The following is an 18,160-nucleotide window of genomic DNA, read 5'->3' as shown; positions in this document are numbered from 1 at the left end:
GTGAGAGATAGCAAAGTGAAACTAAGAAGCTGAATATACACGAGAGAGGTATGGGTAGGAAATAAAGATGGGGAGCCATTATTATTATGTATGTAGTAGCCTGAAGCAATAGGTTTTTAAGGTTATATGGGTAAATATAGCGTGAGACATCTAGAAGGCCAAGAATACATCAGGAAGTAAAAAAAGAGCCATGAAGATGAGTAACAGCAAAGGGTTGGAAATGGAAAGAGTGATTTCACAGACGCCAAAGCAAGTTTCAGCACTATCCAATGTTCTCAAGAAAGTAACTAAGATAAGTGAAAAATTTCTTTTAAATTCAGCAACCTGGAGAAAATCTGTGACAATATAGAAGGCATCTGTTGTTTTTGCCTGCCCTACATACCTTTCTTCTTTTGATAATGAGACTTTCATTTCCCTTTAGAGAACTGTCTCCCATTGCATGAAATCATGGCGGGATGTCGTCAGTCTAGGCGCCCTGCCCTCTGGCCAGGGGATGGATATGTGACCTAGTCTAGGTCCCACAGACTGTGTCTCCTTGGAATTTGAAATTTGAGTGGATTGTTCAGTACAATAGCTATATATTGGGAATACTTTTAAGGTTCTGTATGATTTATCAATGTAATGAGATAATGACATAATGCAAGTATAAATCTATTTTTATCCTGGTTATAATTTCAAAAATAACATCAAGGAAGACAATTGATTATGAAGTTTGTTTTGACAAGTGAAGTTAGTATATTGATATTTTCTTAGCCTAGAGGAATGTCTCACTATGTTATTGAAGCATTATTGAGTTAACTGGAGAACTTATTTTGTGTTTCAAGCAATATATATCCACAAACATTTTGATGAGTTGCACCCAGATCCATGAAAGCAAAAAATTCAGATTAGTTAACATAATTGAGAAAATGTATCAGATATTTTCCCAATGGCAGACCTAAAGATATGTCAAACTTGTTTATAAAAAGTCAACATTCAGATTATGTCTACAAAGAATACTAGCACATAGTGGCTAAAAATCCAGTCTCTGGAGCCAGACTACCTAGATTCAATTCATATATTCCATATTAACTAGATGTAAACCCTGAGGAAACTGTTTAACATCTTTGGATTTTTGTTTCCCCATCTGTAAAATGGAAATGGGAATTGTACCTACGTCAGGGGGTTGTTGAAATCGTTAAATGCAAAACCTTCCAACAATACTTAACACATCATATACAACAGCGGTTGTTGTTATTGTTGTTGTTATTATTATCATTGTCAATATGGTAGAAACAAGATTAATATTGGATATGTAAAGGACCATTGTAAAGTAGAATTTAGACCAGAGCCCTGCCAAAGTCATTGTTTTCAGTTCACATGTACTTCATTGAACTTGGGACAAATCATCTGAATTGAGGTGGATGTGGTGTGGGACAGTTCCCACACCCAGGTTTCGTTTTGAGTGTTAAATGTGTGCAAATATGAAAATTCAAGGTGAGACTTAGAGCAAAACTGCCAAGTTTTAGACTACTCATTTCAAAACTAATTAGTATATTCAATTTTGGGGCAATCCCTGTTAACCAGTTTTGCTGTTTTTTAGCAAAATTTAGAGCTTTTTTTCTTTCCTTCTGTCATTTTGGATCTTTGCCTATGACATATTTTTATCTTTGGTCTATAGTTATTTGGTCTATAGTTACTATTTTTTTAAAATAATATAGTAAGTGCCTGTGCATCGACAACCCAAAACAAAAGTTAAGATTTTGACAATAATTTGTATCTAATTACATGGTTCCCCGCCGTATCATCACTGACACTTCATCCTTTTGCCCCTCTTATTTGAATTCTACAGTCATCCTTTCTTTGCTTTACTGTTTATGTTTGTTTTTTTCTTTTGTAAATTTTAGTTGTTTCTCAGAAAGGACATAATGTTTTACATATTATAAGGGGACAGACTTTTTCCACTTGATAATATCATTAATTATATCAATATAGAAAATGTGCTGTTTCTTTCTGAATCTCATCTTGGAATTTTTTTCCAAATCAACATGCAATAATTGCATAATCCTTTGCCGTTTATAACCAGAGGACTGCTTATAAAACAGAGATTGAAGATTAAATTCTTCTGGCCCATCAATCAGACTATATTAGGTTAACCCAAAACTTAGACTGAATGTCGATCTCTTTAAACATGTCCAGTTTAAGAAAACATTTTTCTGATGCTGTTTTTCCTTTTTTCAAAATCAGCAACCCATATTGCTTATTAAATAGGTCACCTGAATTGTGTACTGGATTTTCTTAACTTTCATCTCTTGCTTGCTCACTTTATTTTAGTGTCCTCCCTTATAAATGAGAATTGACTGTTTTTCACACAGTGGGACTATCATTTGCAAATGAAAGGGGCAGAATAAGTCATTTTACACTGCATGCTGAACAAGTAAATATATCCTAAGATATGAAATCTTTAGGTTTCTAAACAGTACTGGTACACGTACAATCAGAGAAAGCAACAATAATCAAGAAGTAATCAATTGTGGTCTTTCCTATGAACATTGATTTTAATCCATTAATCCTAATCTGCCTCAGATGTTACTCTGTTAAACGTTCTTTGACAGTATTCTTATTCGACGACAACTTTTACAAGTCCTTTGTCTACACTATGAACGTCAATATCTAACGTCAGTATCTATAAGCTAGTAGATTAGCCCATAGCAACTCGGACACATGGGATGAAGGAAGGAGCAGTGTTGGAGAGTTTATGTCAAGTGAATGAGAGCAGTTTAGTGAGGAAATATGCCCATCTGGAAATGGATACTTTTATCCTGCTGAAGAGCTCTTTTTAAAAATAAGTTATAATCCTCAAGCTGCCCCAGCTGACTATGCATAGACATGTTCAGAATTGGATCTCCTTCGTGCAGGCTGCTTTGTGCAGGTATTTAGCTACCAGCTCACTCAGCTCATCGCGTAGAAAATCTGCTGCAAGAAAATACATGGGTGAAAAAAAAAAAGCTGGTTAAACATTGTGCTGTTATTCTGGGTGTCTGTTGAAGCTTTCCTCCAAAACAAGTTGACTTACTTAAATTGTTTAACAAAAATAAACTCCAAAAGCCTTGAGAATAGTGCAGTCCTAAAGTAGTATTGATTTTAATCAATGTTAAAAACACTTTCAGAGGAGTAAGATGAGAAACGAGATGAACATGTTTGCCACCAATAGTGGCAACAGTTTATGTCATTGATCTGAGAGACTCAGATAAAAACAAATCCTCTGTGTGTGTGAGTAAAATTACCGTGTACTTGAACACTAGAGGTTATCTTTCTACTTGCTTTTATTCAAGCATACTGGCTTATGTTTGTATAACACATATTGAGATGGCAAATCCAGCTTTGTACCTATAATATGTTGAAGAAATTATCAGATTGCATTTTTTGTATGGTTTTATATAGTACCTCCTATAGAAGATTGTAAGGAACAAGAGCCTATTATGGACAACAATATTTCTCTGGTGCCTTTTGAGAGACCTGCTGTCATAGAGAAGCTCACGGGGAATATGGGAAAACGTAAAAGCTCCACTCCACAAAAGTTTGTGGGTAAGCATTACAAATGCTTTTATTTCTTTAAAAGGTGATTTTAATGGGCGAAGACATGCTCCCATGTATTAGAAATATATGTGGTGTAATTCAGTTCATGGAATAAATGCCAATCTCTTTTCTCCAATATTCTTTTCTATTTTTTTGCTACTCAATGTGTATCATACTTACACACACACGCACACGCACACACACACACCATAGGTATGTGGGCCTAAGAAAGAGAAATAAAGGAAAGACTAATAGTAAGTTGTATCTCAAAATGGAATGATATTTAAAGGAGAATAGCATGTAAAAATAAAATAGTTATTTATTTAAAAAATACTATTTAAGGGAAATAGTGTATCCTGTTAGCCAGTTTTGTAGTGTGTTTTTAAATTTCAGTTAGCACCAGGTTTTCAAACTGTTTTCTTTATATGATGATAATGTTTTCAATATTTAATCTAGGTTGAACAGAATTATTTTTTTAAATTCTGCATTAGAAAACTAATGCAGCAACCTACATTCAAGATATTGGGATCTGTATTTCATATTTTGATCTTTGTTTCCATCCAGCTATGATTTTGAACTTAAAAGATTAAATATGATGTATTAGACTTCCCTTTTTCATTTCCAAGCCCTTAGATATTCTTTGATAACTCAGAGTTGGCATCTTTCTGCATACTGTAAGCCATAAAGTGTCTCTGAGGATACAAAAAGCATCTAATTTTTTAAAAGACTACACGAATAACAGATGCGATATAAAAAATGGTTATTAATTGTAAATGTGATATATGTATTCTCATAGACTTTATATTTGGTAGAAATTAGAAGAAATAATATTCAAATAGACACATTCTGGTGACAAAGATCATTGTGGAACATCTTATGTGAGTTGAGTGGTGATTGGGAAAAAATATTTTCTTTAGTTATTTCAGGGAGGAAAAGGTAATAAAATTCTATTGCTCCAGTAAACATTTAGAAGAAGGTTTCCTTTCAATTTGAAATTGAAGAACTAACAAATCATCCAAATATCTTTAAGAGAAACTGAAGAGATAAATTGCCAGAGCTCATTGAAGGCTGAGGATACCCCTAAGGATCGTAGTTTATACTAGTTCAGTTTAAAGCCCCTGAGAGAATACGCAAAGGCCTGCCACAGGCCCTAGCTAACTTTTCTGTCTCTCTTTCTTCCTTTTTATAGATAACTTTTTTTTAAATGCCAGTTCATCTGTTTTTCAATATTGATTAATTTGACGGCTGTCCGTTCAATGCCTCTATCTCAACAAGACACTAGTGTAGTTGGGAACATACGAAATTCATTACTATTCTATCTTCTGAATTTATTTAGTTCTGCTTTTTGTAACATTTTCATGGTTTTTATGACTTAGAGATGCTTCTCTCAATTTGATTTGATTATACTCCTTAGGAAAGAGGGACAGATTTTTTAAATTTATATTTTGAAATAATGACATTAGATTTTTATTAGGAATTTGGGGCTTTTTTTTAAATTTGGATTATGTCCTAGTAATAATGTATAACAATCATGTAGTCACTATTTCTATGTTTGAAATGAAAAAAAAAAAAATAATCATTCCACACTTACTATAAATTCCTTTTTGCTATATCCCTCAGTTAAATACTGTTATTTTACCTATCAAGCCCTCCAGGCCAATGATTGCTGAGCTTTCTGCATATCTATTTGTCTCCTTCTCTCTGTTCTTGTTCAGCTTAGATTCCATGGTTCACCACCTTTCCCACCCTCTTTCCAGTATTCTGGTGCCTCCTGCCTTGTCCTTCTATCACGTCATCCTGGTGAAACCCCACGCTCTAGTGAAGCCGACTGAGGCTCTTTTCCATATCTGCATAGCTGCTAATACTTTTGGAGAAAATCCCACAGCTTTACAAATTGTTGTCACTAAAAGTAAATGAATAACTGATCTCAAATACCAGTTGTCCCATCCATACTATGTAGCAGCCTTCCTTTAATTCATCCCTGCTTAGTCTTCTCTCCTACTTACCACTATGGCTGTTTCAACCTTTCTCTACTCTCTGCAAATATGGTATCTCACTCCTTGATGATATTATATCTAGATTCACAGAAAATAAAATCTGTTGAAATGATTTCAGTATAATATCACTAATCCTATAGGACTATGTGCATCTACCTGAATGGTTTCTTCTTTTCTCTTTGTTTCAATGAAAGAGTATCTCTCTTTATGATTAAGGTTAATTTCTTCTTGTGCTCTGGAATTCTCTTATCCTAGCTCCCCAAATACCTTACACTATGATTTTCTTCTTCCTCACTTATATTTCAGTCTCTCCCCTCTATTAGCATTCTTATTTCAGAATTTAATGTGATAAATTCTCATGGTTAAAAAAAAAAAAAAAACACAAAAAAATAAAAAACCTTCCCTCAGACCCAGGTCTCCTTCCAGCTAGTATCTACTTTCTCCTTCTCTTCAAAGATGAAGTTGTTGAAAGCATTCCCTATGCTTACTTTCCATAACTTCTTTCTTTCTACTCATTCCCCAGTCTATGCAGCCTGGTTTTCTTCCCTATGGTCCATCGGAATTATTCTTATTGAGTTCATCTCTAGTATCCACAGTGCCAAATCTACTGGACCCTTTTTAGACTATCTTACATAACTCCTAGAGAGCATTTGCCACTAATGATTAATTCCTTTTGAAATACTCTCTTTCCTTGGTTTCTATGGCATTGACCTCTCTTCCATATCTTCCAGCTTCTGACTCTCCTTCTCTGTCTTTTTTATGGATTTACCCCAACAGCTGTGCAAATGGGGGCAAAAGTACTAAAGGAGGCCTCCATTCATATGCCCAAATATTTTAATGTAAATCAAGCTGAAAAACTGTTATGTTTTACACTTTTAACTTAGAAGACTGAGTTCAAATAAATATAGAATTCTCAGGTTCCTTGGAGTTCCATGCCAGACATTGGCATCACAAGTAGAACCACTCCCTGGTCTGGAGCCAGTCCACTCTCTTAGACATATTGTTGGTTCTGTCCAATACCAAAAGGAGCCTCATGCACACATAGGTAGGCACCTCAGCCTGCACATCCAAGTTCTTTTCACATCTGTAACCACACATAGCATGTGAATAGTAGTGTGTCGGCCATTCCTCGAGCCTAAGGGTGTGCACACCAGCAGCACAATTGGTATTTAGGAGGGTGGACCCTTTGAAAAGGACCCTGGGTGCAAGCTCAGAGCCATTTGAGCAAGGAGTTCTGGGGTCCCAGGTGGCTAGAATATGGTCTAGGGAGGGGGCTCCAGATAGATACAGTCCCTTGCTCCTGCACATTTGTCGTTCCAGGAGGAGCAAAGCCCAGGCTCTCTAAACATAGGGCCCAGTGCAGGAATCCCACTTGCCCTGGTCTATGGGCAGGCATAAAAATATTGGTTTTCATTCAGTTTCTATTATTGACCTTCTGTTCTTCACACTTTAACTATTTGTGAGTGATGTCTATTCCTGTGGTTTCTGAAGTTACTTTCAACCAACTGATGACTCTCATCTCTACATCTCAAGCCCACATCTCTCTCTCTCTCTCTCTCTCTCTCTCTCTCTCTCTCTCTCTCTCTCTCTCTCTCTCTCTCTCTCGAGTTAGAGACTGTACCTCAGTACCTACTGGACATGACTTACTCATAGATTTCCCAACCCGAATTTATCAACTTTTCTATCTGCTTGCCATCCACTAAGTTTCCAGGGCCAGAAACCAGGACTTCATGCTTAACTTCTTTATCTTTCTCATTCTCTATGTCTAAATAATCACGAAGCCTTAACAACTTCATTTTCTACATTTCTCTCCATTCCATTGAATTTTCTCCACTTCCACTGCCATTATATTAGTTCAGGCCACCGTGGTCTCTAGCAACAACTTCCTAGACCATCTTGCTAATTAAATATCTAGTGAAATCACTTTCCTGTTTAGTCCTTTCTGTGCTTATTGCTCTCGGGATAAAATTTAAATTCCTTAGCGGTTGAATGAGACCTAAATTATATGATTCCATCTTTCTCATCTATTTTCATACTCAGCCATTTTGAAGTATAAGTAATCCCTGGAAGGAGTTCATACCCTGTTGCCTCTGAGCCTTTTTACTAGCTGCTCCATCCCCACGTTTTTTTACTTGGCTAATATTTGCCATCATATTTGTATTGCTGATGCCACTTTTTTCAAGAAGTCTTCTTTTACTCCCCTAGCAAGAGATATGTATTCCTCATATTTGACCACATAGCATATATCACATGTATTATAAATGATCCCTAAATTGCTGTCACTCCCTCTAAACTGTAAACTCTTTGAGAACATAGATTAGATTTGTGTAGCTTAACTTTTAAACTTTTGACATTGCAATATCTTAAATTGGATACTATGAGATAATTTCTCATTTTTTTTCTTCCATTTTCATTGCTCTGATCATTACCCTGATCTCACTTTGGGGACCTTTCTTCAAACTTGAGATAACACTAGCTACCTGAAAGTGCTTTTCCAAAATGCAGTTCTGTGGATCAATATTTCCTATCAATATTACAAGTCAGAAATCCATCTGCAACAACATACTAAACATTTATAAGAAGACCACATGTATTTTTAAGAAGCATTTATCTGTAAGATTTACCTATCAGAATAACTAGGTAATTAGTAGGAAGCTACATTGTTTTAGTAGCAGAAATTTGAGAAGATAAAATGTTCTGTCCAAAGTTGGTGATATTTGAAGGAGAAAAATTAAAATTACTTCTCCTGTCTTATGCACCAAACTCTCTTATAGTGAATGTTAGATATTATGTTGAATTAAAATACTAAAATAAAATTTGTTGAAGTAAATATTAAAGGGAAAACTACATCGTCTTCCAATCAGGAAAAAGTACAGAAAACTGACAATGGGTGTACACACCATTTATGTCTAAATAAGAAAGGTGTGATGTAAAAATGAATAATTATCCTTTTTAAGAAACAAAACAACAAAACAATATTTCCCAAGTTTATAAGTCTTTTGGAAGTAACTCCTCTTTTTTAAGTAGCCCTAAATTTCATTCAGTTTATCAGACAATACAACTTTTAGCAGTATTTTAATAGTGACTTTTTTGAGCTCTCCAAAATGACATATATTGGCCCTGTAACTATTTCTAATGCAGCAGCTAAATCAGCCAAAGTAACACTACACAACGGTGAGGTGACAGATGTTATAACCAGATTATTTTCACCTTTATGATCTTTGTGGCTTGGTCACTGATATTTAACATATGCAACAACAAACATAGTCTCTGACTTATTTTCACCTGGTATTTTTTTCTTTCTCTGGTAGCTGCTGATGTCTAGACAGGTGGAAATTTTAATAGGTAATGAAAATAAGATAACACACTCAATCATACCTTTCAGGCTGGATGCATTTTCATGATGGCATTAGAACAAGGGCAAATGGCTTGTGAAATTTTTATTACTAATCCTCTTTGCAGGTTTAGAGTTTGCAGGTTTGTGAGTCTCAGCAGAATTAAAGAGCCCAAATATTTGATCCAAAGAATAAGATTACCATATTATGAAAAATGGATTTGATGAGTTAGCGTTGTACTTTTATATTTTTTAATCCAGCCATTAATTTTGTTGTATCCTTTCCCTCCCTTTTTACTTTTCTTCCCCTATCTTTTTCAGGGGAAAAGCTCATGCGATTCAGCTACCCAGACATTCACTTGGACATGAACTTAACATATGAGAAGGAGGCTGAGCTGATGCAGTCTCATATGATGGACCAAGCCATCAACAATGCAATCACCTACCTTGGAGCTGAGGCCCTTCACCCTCTGATGCAGCACCCGCCAAGCACAATCGCTGAGGTGGCCCCAGTGATAAGCTCAGCTTATTCTCAGGTCTATCATCCAAATAGGATAGAAAGACCCATTAGCAGGGAAACCTCTGATAGTCATGAAAACAACATGGATGGCCCTATCTCTCTCATCAGACCAAAGAGTCGACCCCAGGAAAGAGAGGCCTCTCCCAGCAATAGCTGCCTGGATTCTACTGACTCAGAAAGCAGCCATGATGACCACCAGTCCTACCAAGGAAACCCTGCCTTAAATCCCAAGAGGAAACAAAGCCCAGCTTACATGAAGGAGGATGTGAAGGCTTTGGATACCACCAAGGCTCCTAAGGGCTCTCTGAAGGACATCTACAAAGTCTTCAATGGAGAAGGAGAACAGATTCGAGCCTTCAAGTGTGAGCACTGCCGAGTCCTTTTCCTAGACCATGTCATGTACACCATTCACATGGGTTGCCATGGCTACCGGGACCCACTGGAATGCAACATCTGTGGCTACAGAAGCCAGGACCGTTATGAGTTTTCATCACACATTGTTCGAGGGGAGCACACATTCCACTAGGCCTTTTCATTCCAAAGGGGACCCCTATGAAGTAACAAACTGCACATGAAGAAATACTGCACTTACAATCCCACCTTCCCTAAGATGTTGACATACCTTTTTTTTTTAATATTATTACTGTCATTAATCTTATTTTGTGGACGCAGTGTCTTTGCTCTGCCTAATTAAAATAAGTAAGAAACAGAAGAGAGAAGGGACAGGGGATATTGTTTCTTGATAAGATGGCTTGTTTATTTTGTGGGAATTTTAAGAGCAGTTGATTTCTGCCATGCATAGATATAACGTATATCATGCTTTTGAAAAAAAAAAATCACTTGATTCATATAGATTCACCTAAGAGATTCTGATTTGCCACTGATGTTCAGGATTATGATTGAAGGCAGGAAGGAGTTCTATGGGTAAGACTTTCACAGTTTAAAATGGTCTAAGTAATTGAACGCTTCAAAGAAGAATTTGTTTCAAAATTTAAACTTTTTTTTTTTCCCTCTAGAGATCATGGAACACAAATTCATCTTTATTTTCAGTGATAACTCCTTGGATGGGTCGTTGTTGTGGGTTCTATGTTTACTTCCCCTATGGAATTTATAATCCAGTATGTTATACACTGTACCATATAGCAAAATTTTTAAACTACAGGTAGTTAAGGACACCTACAATACATCTGAAGTCCTATGATCTTATTTTTCTAAACTTAAGCACTGTTTTTCCGTAGTTTTGATGACTGGCATTTTATAGACACCCTGGCAGCCTTACTTTTAACACCTTTAATGACTAGTGTTTTCATCTAGTTTTCAGAATAACATATGGTCTAAGAGCGGCTTACAGGCAGTCAGTTTCCAGAAGGGACCTCTTCTTTTCATAAATTTGTTTGGGAAGTTTTCTTTTAACGTTGTAATGTGATGGTCTCATAGTATACATATTTGTTTCTAAAAGTATGCTTACGATTGCCACTTTATCAGCATTTAATCAGTGTTAACCAGTCAGCAGAAAAATATAATTGGGCTAACAGTTGGGGGGCGGGGAGACACTCAGAAATCCCTTTTCTGGTATTTCTCTTTTCACTGTTTTTTTCAAGCTGTGACCACCCAGTGTTCTCTCCGTAGTCCATTCATCTTTTACTCTTCCAGTGGAAGGTCTTAAAAATCTTACTATAGGCTATTTCTTTCAAACTCTCCTCAGAGCAATCGCTAATTTGATCTGAATGTGGTAACTTGAACCCCTTAAGTTTATGGAACTAGGGCTATTTATTCTAGTATTTCTTCAGTACTAACATTTACCACTTCTGCTGCAAGAAAAGGTGACTTCTTTGTTACCTATACATTGGACTATAGAGAAAACAGAAAACACAGCTTATTTTTACCCTTTGTGGAGTACAAAATGCAATGGAACTCCGAAGCAAAAGTGACTATACCCTGCACATTTTTCCGTCTCAAAAACATTCAACTACTTATGAGTCCTTGTCAGAAATGAATCTCAAGCCCTTAGTACAGAAATTCTCTTCTTGTAATCCATGCATGTTACCATATTTCATGTGCAGATTTTAATTTCATTTCTATAGGTGCTCTAATTTTTCTTTGCAGTCCAACAGCATTTGAGGGGAGGAACCGAGTAAAATTAATTCAAGTCATTTTGAGGGACATCCTTGGAGGCAGAAGTCTCTGCTTGTGTTTAGGGAGAAGAGCGTAACTGGATGATCTGATAACCATGTATGAATACTGAAATTCTGTTAAGCAGTAACTGATAGCTACTCTAAAAAAATAATTTAATAGGATGCTGAAACTATGTTTCTTAATACAGTATCATGTGAAAATTATCAAGACTAGAGAATTATGGACAAATAAGCAAATCTGGCTCTTCACTCATATTCTAGTTTACCAATACTGCTCTTCACTCATTTTCTAGTTTACCATCTGCTTATTTAAGCAATTTCTAAGCACTAACACAGCTAGAACTAAGCAAAAATGGTTACAACTCAGCTCTTTTACTAGCCCTGTCATAATTATTTTTAGAGAAACATCCAAACTATTTCTCTAAATCTAAGAGAATGCACCAAAACAGAGATGTGACATGTTTTAAATAGACTATCAACTGTCATTTTTTTCCTGCATGACTTGGTACATTATGAACCTACAATTTATTCAAAGGTAAAGCATGTCGTTGAGATTCCCTCCACCCTACCCACTCATAAATAATTGGAATTTTATTTTTTCCTTTTGGAAATAGGTAAATAAGATCAGTGAGTTTGTATTTTACAGCAATTTAAGGAAACATTTGAATGGTAGTCAGTGTGTGCATAACTTTGGCTGTGTGTGAATTGCCTTGGCATTAGCTGTGGATTTTCTTCCTGCTGGCTTTTTTTTTTTTTTTTTTTTAATGTGTGAACAATCATGTACCTACTTGCCCTGGGATAAAACTGAATTTAGGTGGACCTAAAGCGTTGTGTATACCCCCATGCAGATAGTACTCAAGCACTCTCCTTTTCTGATTTAATCTTTTTGGGAATCTGTTTTATTGAAGAGACTTAATATTTGTGAGAGCGTATTTGGTACAAGTGTCTACTTGTACTTTCTTTGCCTCCTCATAGGAGGAACAGAAAGATATACAGATGGTTCAGGGTGTGGCAGGGACAAGTGAGGACAAGGTCAATTCAAATGCATAGGTTTGGAAGAATTTTCGTGGACACAGTACTTTCTGGAAAAATCTAGATGGCTATATTTACATGCCTCTTCTTCACAAAAGGAAATAAGCAAGGTGGGAGCACCTAAAAATAAGCATGAGGGTCAGGCACCAAATAAATCAAGTTTTACATAACAGTTACATGCCCAGTTTACTTAGGTGAGATTTCACAATACAAAGTATTTGAGGGGCACAGAAATGGGTTAGCCTCTGTATTTCCTACTCTGGCAAAAATTCAGAAATTCATCACATTGCTTTGCCCTAATTTTGCCCAGAATTTTGTCTCTAGCTCCTGTTGGAGAAGTGTGCGGCCTCTCTCTGATAGCAGTCAATCACTTTAAAAGCCATTCCCATCTGGCTTTTTAAACAGTGAAAGTGACCAATAAGCAGATTGGAAGAAATTTCGAGTTGTTGAAACATTCCATTGAGAATTTTCTGGAGGGACAAAATGGGAGAATGAGAGACCAGGATTTAGACCTTGACTGTAAGGCAGGGATTATCTTTTCTACACATATACAAGCAGTTGTGCACACACACACACATGCATTCTTTTAAAGAAAATTCATGAAAAGAATTAGCGTGATCAGATGTATTGCAAGGACTCAGAGAGGGTGAACTGCTGTTACTACCTGAGCAGCTTTCTGGGTTCACATTTTACCAGATTGTGTATTAAGAAATACCGAATAAGTTAACGGTGTGTCTTTAGGACTATTTTCAACTATTAGACCTTCCTTATGTCTTTACTAACTACTTCCAGAACAAATATAAACAATCAAAAAAGAAGGGATTTTTGGCCAATTTGACATAACCTCCAAAGTGAGAGAAGCACAAATTACTTTTGGATAGGAAGATACAGAAAAGAATAATTACCAACTGGTATTTGTGGACACATGGAGATAAACGAAAATATTTTACTGAGCTTGATATTTTTATTCATAGTTTTTGTGTCTCAGTTGTGCCCCTCACAAAACCCACTGTGAAGTCATGATATTTTATATAAATGTTTGACAAAATTTACATCAGCGGAGGCATTTGATGAAAATTATGTTTTACTTATTTTCCAAATGTTAATTCATTCTATCTCTAAAATGATTCCTTAAAGTAGAAAAAGAACTGAACAGGCTGCAAAAATACAAATAAAAAACTGTATGCCCTTAGATTGAAGACAGAACTTAGATTATAAGAGGTACTACTATGCTATTTTTTAACTTTAAATTGTTCATTTTACAAAAAGGGTTGTTACATTTGTGATCATCTTTAGTTATATTTTATATATTAGTAAGTACTATCTGTATGAAGATTATTCTAAAACAGAAATTCCCCAAATGCAAAGGAAAAAAAGAGTTGGGGTGAAACTGAAGTTTGTATATATGAAAGTTATCTTAGAAATATTTTTAAATCTCCAGTTTCTGCAAAATAATTAAAATATACAGTAACTGGTCTCTTAAGATCCTGAATTTAATGTATTCTAAATACTTAGAAAATTTCTTTATATTGGTGCCTTTTTAAAATGCATTGAAAGAGTGTTGATAAGCTTTTGGACTCCTACAACACTTTTATTATGTATTTTTAAAAATCACTTAAAATTGAGTACTATATAATTTATCTTTTTGTTCTTAGGGCAAAACTGTCACAGGAATTTCCAATACAGACTTTCAGCTCACATGTGTAAAGTAAAAGGAAATTTTTTAATCAGATTTTAATATCAGTTTAGTTAGATAGTATTTCTGAATACCATTACAAGATTATGCAGGTAAAACATGAGGTAGAGTGAAATTTTAGCTGTGAATTGCATTATGGTATGTTTTTGTTTTGTTTTTAAGGAAGAGTTTAAGTTCTCGTATCATGGCAGGCTTTATTAGTGGAATTTTTGGTAAAACTCAGTATTGTTTTGGAATTTGACCTAATGACTAGTGTTGTGCTAGGTTGAGAAGCTCTGTATTCTAATCGGTTTATATTTTAAGGACTAATGTAAAGAAGCAGGTAATTAATTCTCCTTGAACAAAACAAAACTGAAGAGTCATATCACATTGCGTTCTCCAAATTATAGTCTCAAATGGTTTCGTACCATGGTTGTGTATTACTTGCAATGGATGTGTTAGGATATGACAGCTTTTTTAAAAAATCAAGAGCTGCTTGTTATACAAAGTAAATGTCATATGACCAAGAAGCTGTGATATGCTAGTGTTTCTTTTTATCATAGTGTATCGCTGCTAGGCCAAATAATGACAGTTTCAATATTTTTACATTTATTGCAGAAACCTAAAAATTTGGAATTTCCATAAGATTTTTATGTAACATTCTGTTTCTAGCTTTTTAGTTTTCTCTTGCTGTACTGTAAGTTTGTGGATATTTTTCACATGCACTCTTAGAAATAAGTTCCTAATTCTGTTTATGGGTTTTTCTCCCATAACATTGCATTTGTATATTTTCTGTATGAATTTGTTGTGAATTAACCTTTGCCCATACAGAGAATGGTACGTGAATGACTAGTTTTCTAAGATGTCCTTTTTATTGTGAATAAAATATAAAATTTAGAGGCCCTCTGCTAAGCCACAAAGTATAGCATATAACTTCATCTAGGTACAGATAAGCCTGTTTGCAGTTAATTGGGCCCTTCAAATTACCTCAAGTGACACAGTAAGAAAAGCTTCTCAAATGGGTGGAAGTCACTGAATCCCCTACTATGCACTTACCAGGATTCTACCTAATTTAATTTACTGGAAATGAATTTTTAAAATTGAATACACTGTAACAAGGGAAGGACTCTGGGTTTTGTTGTTTTCTTTTGTGTTTGATTTTTAAAAGTAGTTCAATTTCTGAAACTGTGATAAAAAAAACTGACTGTCAAGCACTCAGATTTTGAACATAAGTCACTTCCCCATCTGTGTAACAAAGTTCTTTGTTATCTCTTCTCAAATTTTGTCTACTCTCTCCGTCCTCTTTTCTCCTCTCTGTTCATGTCCCTTCATCATTGTCTTCAGACTTCTCTTTTTCTTCCTTTTATCCCCTACTAGTTTGAAGATTAGATTAACTCTCATTTCCAATTGATGGGTCTCTTAAGTCTTAATTTTTTGTGTGTTGGCTGTATAATCTGCTGACATATTTTTATACTCAAGTGTAGTTTTATATTAAAAAGAAAAGTAGTTGGATTAAAAATGGTAAGGCATATACCCTTTATGTTACTTTCACTTTCAAATATTGGGTACCTAAAATATGATTTCAGAGATTATGTAATCATAATATGTATGTTTGCCTTCCTTTTTGTTAAATTTTGTGTTCTGATTTGGTTTTCCTCCTAAAGTGTATATTATGAGAGATTAAACATTTTTTTTAAAAACTATTTAGGAAGATGTTAAAAATTTACAGCAAAAAGTCTTAACTGTCGCCCAGTTGGGAGAAAATGCTTTAACATTACTATAATATTATTCCAGGTTTGGAGGGGGCTCTACAGGCTCCATATTTGCTCTTAACAGTTGGACCTTTTAGACCATGTGTTATTTGCAATCCCAGAATGATTGCCTCTGCTAGTTAGTTTAAAAGATAATTTTCTTTTCTTTCTGTACAAGTGCAATACTTTCATTGAAGTCTTAAAAACTATGGTTATTTTTTGTTTGTTTGTTTTCTAACCTGTTCTTCAGTTAATGATGAAAAGAAACCCTTGAAAATCATGGCATGTTAAAGGACACAACAAGCAAAGAGAAAAACACTGTACAGTCAGAAGATTAGAGAATGTGGAAATCATTGGTCTGATATGGTACTTTTATTTAGGCTAAATTTCCATTGAAATTAGTATCTTTTGCCTGAGAAATGTGTCCTAAAGTTGAAATTCTTAAAGACTGAATTATCTTTTAGACCCTTGCTCAGTGTTTTAAATTAAGAACCTAATATTTTTTTATTTCAGTTTTCTCCTTTTGAAAATGAACTTTAAAATAAAAGCAAAGCACTTAGCTCAATTTTAAACACTTACCTATCACTTATTGGAGAAAATTTTTAAGAAATATTTGGAGCACTTCTGTTTTCATACAAATTTAAGTAAGAAGTATTTTTCGTATCATACATATTTATATGTAGTATGTTGGTTTCCTTTTTTTATACCTGTGTCCCTATAGTAAAACTGCTGTAATGTAAATACATATTTTGTTAAAAGATAACATTTCTTTGGCATTTCTCTTAAAGGCAGTTACTGCATTTGTACAGTATGTGTCTTGGCCATTTTAGATTTTTTTTCTTTAACAATACCAAAGGTAATTAGACTACTTTAAAAACTAATTGCTTGACAGTTTCTAGAATATGTTGAGTTTTAGCAGAAAAAAAAAATAGGTGAAACCAGTAAACCTCATTTTTTTCAAACTAATAATTTGGGAAAATAAAACTATTGTTTAAAAAAGAATTATATATAAATATATATGTAAAATTGAAATTCCAGACCTTGTATGTCAGGTTTGCTCAGTGTAATGTAGTTTTTTTAAGGCTCAAATATCATACCTCAGAAAATGAGGTCTACTATGGAAATACTGAAACAGTCTTTGCAGCTGTGTGACAAGTCACTCTGCTATCTACCAATTTGGAAACCTCCGATAAACAGTTTTATCACTGCAGACTAAAATATGGGACTTGTATTTTCTTTGTTTTTAATGTACACACATACATGTTCTGTGCATGTATGTGGGTACTTTGTATGTGTACATGTGTATGAGTGTTGTATATGCATGTGTGAGTGTGTGTATGTGTGTACAACTAAAAAGCTGCAGAAACTTTGTAATACTTTGTGAAAAGGATTATATTATAAAGGTTTGTACTGTCTGAGTGCACAGCTACTGGAATAAATTTAGGGAATCTCAGGAACAAGCATATAATTTGTCCAAGATTTATTTCTTCTCAGAAGTGTAAGTGCAGTTTTTAATTCTGTATATTATTTAATATTTTACCAATAAAATAAACTTCTGACATAAAAAGTTTGCTATAAAAACTTTCTGGTGAAAATTCTGTACACAAACATGTTCCAAATACAGAAGATTAAACTGTTGAATAGTATCTGGCTTGTTTAAGTTATCATTGCCATGTGTATGTGTCACACTTTCTGACCCAGAGATGTGGATATATGTGATTTCAGTAATCTCCATTATTACTATATAGTCCACCAGAGCAGAGAACAAAGTATTCCATGATTGGTTAAGGATGACATCTCTCTTCAGTTTATACTATATACTGGGGGTGCCAAAAAAATGTATGCACATTACCTATATTTATCTTTTGTTATCAGTATATGTTATTACAATTTTAATAGTTTTTTTTCTGTTCTTAAAATGTGTACACATTTTTTTCGGCACCCTCTGTATATGAGGTATGATAACAAAATATGGTGAATGTCTGAATTTTAAAAATTTATTACAATAAAAAAACATATTGCCATTCATCCCCCTCAAAATACTCCCCCACACTTCAAATACACATATCTCATCGTTCTTGCCACTTTCTGAAGCAGTTCTGGAAATCCTCTTTTGTGAGTGCCTCTAGTTGCACTGTGGTGGCTGCCTCAGTGTCCT

General features: G+C 34.7%; 1 protein-coding gene across 18 annotated transcripts in view; it reads left to right on the top strand.

The window, feature by feature from the left end:
- Positions 1-10,378, top strand: part of IKZF2 (IKAROS family zinc finger 2) — a 148,554-nt gene extending 138,176 nt beyond the window's left edge. For 10 of the 18 annotated variants that reach the window (XM_081051517.1, XM_081051528.1, XM_081051532.1 and 7 more), the window contains 2 exons: positions 3,424-3,567; positions 9,211-10,234. In XM_081051517.1, the coding sequence (XP_080907643.1) occupies positions 3,424-3,567; positions 9,211-9,935 (869 nt within the window). In that variant the 3' untranslated portion in view covers positions 9,936-10,234. Of the gene's footprint in view, positions 1-3,423; positions 3,568-9,210 lie in introns of all 18 variants that reach the window. The other 8 variants (XM_081051525.1, XM_081051520.1, XM_081051523.1 and 5 more) reach the window with 2 other exon arrangements.
- The last annotated feature ends 7,782 nt before the right edge of the window (positions 10,379-18,160 follow it).

This window comes from Rhinolophus hipposideros (assembly GCF_964194185.1).
Source record: "Rhinolophus hipposideros genome assembly, chromosome: 6".
Lineage (NCBI taxonomy): Eukaryota > Metazoa > Chordata > Mammalia > Chiroptera > Rhinolophidae > Rhinolophus > Rhinolophus hipposideros.
Note: the sequence above shows the minus strand (reverse complement) of the source record. Positions and strands in the feature narration are given on the sequence as shown.